Source organism: Wasmannia auropunctata, unplaced genomic scaffold (genome assembly GCF_000956235.1).
Source record: "Wasmannia auropunctata unplaced genomic scaffold, wasmannia.A_1.0 LD336038.1, whole genome shotgun sequence".
In the NCBI taxonomy this organism is placed as follows: Eukaryota; Metazoa; Arthropoda; class Insecta; order Hymenoptera; family Formicidae; genus Wasmannia; species Wasmannia auropunctata.
Genome location: NW_012026852.1, coordinates 227,891 through 233,630, shown reverse-complemented (window position 1 = coordinate 233,630; position 5,740 = coordinate 227,891). Strand labels below are relative to the sequence as shown.

Genomic DNA, 5,740 nt, shown 5'->3' with positions numbered 1-5,740 from the left:
AAATTCAAAATTGGCTTTCTATTTTTACAAATAATTAAAATAATAAATATGTTTGTCAAATGTGAGAGAGCTAAAATACAACACAAGTACACAACGTTTGGACATTTGCTCCTCGCGGTAGTTCGTATTAAAAATTTGAATCATGCCCCCCCTCTAGAAAAAATCCTGCGGACGCTCTTGTATCTCATAGTGTTTTTGATTTGTTGACTCGATCCGACTCCGAGTCGATGGTCTGTTCTTTTTAGCTATAAAAAAAATAGTTAAAGTGTACAAGAAACGCTAAAAAGAACAGACTATTTTGACTCGGAGTTGGATCGAGTCTACAAATCGAAAACGCTATCAATTTCTCCGAGCGTTCTTTACAGAGGGCAACCATATATCGTCATCGTCGCCCGCGAACAGACGCGCGCGGAGATTATTCGCAGTATCATAATCCGCGTTCGTGAAAATATCATTCTCAGTGTCGAGAGATACATACATCGCAGACATCGCACGCGTGTCTAAAGACGTCTTATGTGATCGTGTCCCGATTTTGGACATTGCGTGCGATTTAGGTTATCAAATGGAGATCATAAATGACGACTTACCGCTTTTTTCACACCGCGACCGTCGCCCGTAATATATATACATATGTTTCTCTGTATGTTTCCCGGCTGCGATTCCGATTTAGAATGATTTCTCAACTACGACATGTATCGTATACGCTCGCGATTAATTGAGTAATTGACGAAACCTCGTGAACAGCCGCTGAAAAGCACGCGGACGCGTCGCCGGTCGCGAGTGTCGCGCTTCGAACCGCGCGTGACGTCACGTCACGCGAGGAGCAGGACGAAACGAACGTGAATCGATCGCGGCGCGCCTCGGTCGGTCAATTACCGGCGGGGGCGGGCCGAGCCTCGGGCGCCGGCCGCTTCGCGTCGCGCGGCGCCACTGTCGCAATATGGCCACGTGCTGAACGTGCGGTGTTTACGCGACGGCGAGCCGTCCGATTTGCGGACCGTGCCCCGGTGTGGAATCGGGCGTACCGGGGGGGCCGCCGCGCGCGGTGGTGATTCACGTGGGGCGAACGTGAGGAGCCCCCTCGTGCACGCAAGAATGATGCGCGCGTAGTGGCCGAGTGACCGACGTGTCGGAAGGCGGGCGCGGGCCGATAAAAGAGAGGAGAGGAGAGGACCTGGATGGCGGGCGCGGACGATGAGGAGGCCCGGGTCGTCAGGTGCGCCTACGGCTGTCGGGACACCACCTGCAGCGTCACCGGCGAGGAGCGCGGCGACGGGGCCGCCGCCGCCGCCGTCGCCGGGCGCGCCGTGCGGACCTACCGGCCGCACGGCAGCCTCGCCAGGGTGCTCTACGACAAGCGGAAGGCGGACGAGTGGCTGGCGGCGTATGACAAGCGCAAGGTAAGGGCGACGGGCCGACGAACCCGCGATCTATCCGCTCGTCCTCCGCTCTCTCGTGGTCACGCGCGCGCCGGGGACACGCCGGAGGTCGGGCTTTTTCCTCCCCTTCCCCCCTTCTCCTCCTCTCGCCCTCGCCGTCGAAAAACGGCGCGACGCGACGTGTCGCGCGGCGACGTGCTACGTAAACGACGTCAGACATAACCCGCGGCTGTTGTCGCCTCGACGAGCGTACGCCCTCGTCCCCGCAGGCCCCGTCGCAAGTCGCTCCGCGGCTGTGTTTACCTCTCGCCGCGCGCCACGCCACGCGTCGCTTCTCAGGTCGCCGCCTGGGGTCACTCGTCACGTCACTGCAGTCTCGGAATCGTACGTATGTACACGAGCTCGTGGGATGAATCATGAGACTTTCTAATGCCTGGCGCGCAACGCGCTCAAAAATATCTTTCATTCGAAGATAGATTGATGCGGCGGGAGGTATATATTCGCACGGAAATAAGTAATGTGCGCCAAATCGTTCGTGAAATGATAAAAAAGTACGCGGGAGAAATAAGAAAAGACCGAACGTGTTAAACGTACTTTTATCACATGACTTATTGTACGATCTACTATACATTTTGTGATAAACGACTTCACTAATTATTGGTCCAACTTAATTTACATCATGTGAAATTAAATCATGACTCATTTCTTTTTTTTTTTTGCGCTTTGAGGCTGATGAATAAAGTAGGTACCGTTTACTCCAGAACGCCGTTCGCCTTGCGCGCAAAATATTCGATCGAATTTGCGGGGAACTTTTTAAGAAAACTCACCGCCGATTAAATCTCAAATTACAAACAATTTTCGGGGACTGTTAATTAACGTTACACGTTAAAGAGGAAGCTGCAGCCACGTTCTTAGTTGATGCACATTTTTACCGTGTTACATACCGTGGCTCCCTTATACCTCTTCGTATAATCACGTGACAGCGTAAAATTTAACGCGCAATTATACCGGTGCCCCGTCTCGCGCACTCGCATGCCTAGTCCCCTGTCGATTACCCCTAATTTATGCGGCCGTAAATTAATTACGATTTCCCAGAAACCTCCCACCGTCAATTTTACGACGGTGGGCCCGCGGGCTTCTACCGGGCGCTAACAAAGATTTTTTTTCCGAGAAACGAGGTTCTGAAATCTCTCTCCGCGCGAGAGAGTGAGAGAGAGAGAGAGAGAGAGAGAGAGTCCCTCTCTTTTTCTCTCTCTTTCTCGCGCGCGCGCGCGCGCTCGTGGACCATCGGGGGTAATTGGGCGGCCGGGGGGAGGAAACCCGGCGGTGCGCACGGGGGCGCGGGGGCGCCCGGAGGGGGGGAAGGGCAGTAATAATTAGTACAATTACCGCACAAGGCCAACCACTGACTACCCCTTCCCCCCCTCCCCTCCCCCTCCACTCGGATAACCGCCGAGACGTAGAGCTGCTCAAGAGTCAAGACCGCGCACGGTAATTACGGGATAATTACGTCCTCGATATTCCTGAAACATCCTCGGGGCCGCTCCGGGCGCATCGTCGTCCACCGACGACGACGACGACGACGACGAGTATTGGCGGGTCCTCTCTCTCTCTCCGCGCGCTTTCCTATCCTATTTATAATTACGGCGACGGGGAGAAGTCCACGTCAATTTAACTCGCGGCGGTCACGATCGCCGGGATCCGTCCGATCCCCGTGACGATCGTGGTCGAAAAAATGCGCGAGCCTTCGAATCATTCGATCGATGGGATGTGCAGGCTGTGATCGAAGCCACGAGCACGGGAAACGGCTTGCCGGCTCTTCGAATGTTCATCTTCGTTTGATGCTCGTTAATTTGGCCTAATTTTATTATATTTGTTTTCAAATGTTGCGAGAAAAGTCAGGAAAACGAGACACCTTGTGTTAAGTAAATTGAATAAGATATATTACACGTGAAAGGTTTCATACGTTGCTTTTTTTATGTTAAAATATTTAATATATTATCTGAAATATTTTACTTCTGCTTTCGTGAAATGTATATGAAGATGATGAATAATGACAGGTTTTTATTCGTTTTTATTACAATGTATTAACAATTATAAAAGCTGGACATATCTGTGGATTAGCATTATAGTTAATAAGTTTGTTTTGCTATTTTCGTCATTTCTGGAAAATCAAGTGGCAAATCATTAATTATTGCTCATTGAATTAGTGAACTTGCCTAAATTTTTTATAAATTTTTAATATTGAATAATTATTAACGCGCGCGCGTGCAAGGTAGTTTTTTATTCATCTATTTTTCGTTACCGTTATCTCTGGAGAGGTCTAATTGACTCAATTGCTTTAGCACTTATAACTTGTTTGATGTGAGATTGGCGCTGTGCCACACCCTTTATCATTGTAAATAAAATATACGTGAATGTAATATTTAACATGTTTTAAAATTTCTGTACGCAGTTTGAATAGATATTATTTTTTGCAGATATAAATATGTATTAGAGTTAATATTATACCAAAATATAATACTTTCCATAATTTAGAATAATTCAATTATGAATAAATATTTAATTTTCATTTATTATTATATTGTATAATTAATTAAAATATTATCATTTATATTATTTATATTATTATACTTTATTAAATGATAATGAAATATAAATATTATTATTTATCATTTATTATCATATTTTATTTTATTTTATTTATTAATTTATTTTAATCCGACTCGCAAGTATGATAATATCGTAAACACGGAATTGGTAAATGCACGTCGTGAAATGTTCATTACAATTACATTTGTATGTATACGCAATGTATAATATAAATGATAAATTGCCGTATGTGAAACTGTACACAGAATTCTCACGATTAATTCTGCCGGGAGAAAAGTCGCGAGATAACGTTATCTCTGTTAATATGTTGTTATCGATGCGTGGAAGAATCCGCACACTCTTCATCATTTCGACAATATCTTTTCACCTCAAGTTAATAGTATTTGACTTATATAAGACTGATGATGTATCATCTTTTCTAAGTATGAAACCGCATTTGTATCTCTACATATAATTTGCTTCTTGGTTAGTAAATTACTTCCTTGATTTATTACGCCAAAATCGTATGCCTCGGAACATTTTCAATATTTCGAAAAAGCTTTTCCTTTATTCCTCCACGCACGTAAATGCAAAAAGTTTTTCCAACATCTTCCCTCGGATTCCCTCGCCAAGTCCTTTTGAAAGTTTCCAGAAAGCATAAAATATTAGAAAAGCTGCAAAATGGTTAAATGTATATCTAATACCGAGGCCCATTAAAATACTGATAATAATAAATTATGTAGGATAAAGATGGAGATTTGAATGTTAATTTCTCGGAATAAAAATCGACAGTTCGTACTTTTTGAAAGGAGCTACCTATAGAATTATAGATGAATTTTCGTCTCGGAGCGCTAATTTGAAGAGTTTCGCTGTCCGACACGGCAATCCTTTCAAAATTTTCTGGAGGAATCTCCCTCTTCAACAGAGCTACTCCTAACTAAATTCTGCCTTTTCTACGAAACTCTCTCCGCAATCTCGCTCGACGAGAGTGACTCTCGAGTTACATATGAAGTTACGGTCGAAATTACATTCTTAGATCGAGCTCGTCCTCCGGCTCGAATCGGACAATCCGGTCGCATCTCGTCCGTCAAAAAGGGCGAGAAAAAGGGTGGGAGGAAGGAGGAGGGATGCGGAGGGAATAAAAGAAAACAACAGCGGCTTTTATCTCCGTATTTGCGAGCACACCGTCCTCCTCGCCTCCCTTCCGTCGCGCGTCGCCCTCGCGTTTCCCGCGTCACCTCGCGAGAGACGCAGAGCGAATCGATCTCGACTCCGACGACTGCGGCGCGTACTCGGGCAGGTGCTCACGGGGGAGAAGGGAAGAATCCCATTCGGTCGCGTGAAACGAGAAATTTGAATTTCGAGCGATGGCAGAGAAAGAGAGAAAGAAAGAGAGAGAGTGAGAGAGGGTGGCGGAGCGAAGTAAGGAAAGGAAAGGTGGGTTGCCCCGCGAGGTTTTCCCCCCACGAAATCGACGCGAGACATCACTTCGCGTCCCCGTCCGCCGCACCACCACCACCTTCGTCGTCGTCGTCGTCGTCGTCGTCGTTCGTCGAAGTCGACGTCGTTCAGGAACGACGTTGCGCTCTAATATCCCCCTCCCCATCCCCAGCAAAGTCTAAAAACTTTGCTCCCAGCCCGGACGTAGCCCGTAGTGTTGATGCGGCGGTTTCGCGCCCCGATGTCTTAAGCTTTTAAAAAGGGCTCACGACAACGTCCGCGCTGCTCGGCGAATCGGGAGGATGAAAGGGGACGAGCGATGGCGCGGG

The 5,740-nt window shown here is 47.1% G+C and overlaps 1 protein-coding gene and 1 long non-coding RNA gene across 2 annotated transcripts in view; one reads left to right on the top strand and one right to left on the bottom strand.

Moving 5' to 3' along the window:
* LOC105452025 overlaps positions 1 to 765 on the bottom strand; it is a 65,300-nt gene extending 64,535 nt beyond the window's left edge. The window contains exon 1 of the long non-coding RNA XR_974669.1: positions 588 to 765. This is a non-coding gene — a long non-coding RNA (uncharacterized LOC105452025). The remainder of the gene's footprint in view (positions 1 to 587) is intronic.
* Positions 766 to 1,178: 413 nt separating this feature from the next.
* The window catches only part of LOC105452113 (methyltransferase-like protein 9), a 50,726-nt gene continuing 46,164 nt past the window's right edge, over positions 1,179 to 5,740 (top strand). Inside the window, exon 1 of the mRNA XM_011692968.1 lies at positions 1,179 to 1,400. Coding sequence (XP_011691270.1) covers positions 1,179 to 1,400 — 222 coding nt within the window. The remainder of the gene's footprint in view (positions 1,401 to 5,740) is intronic.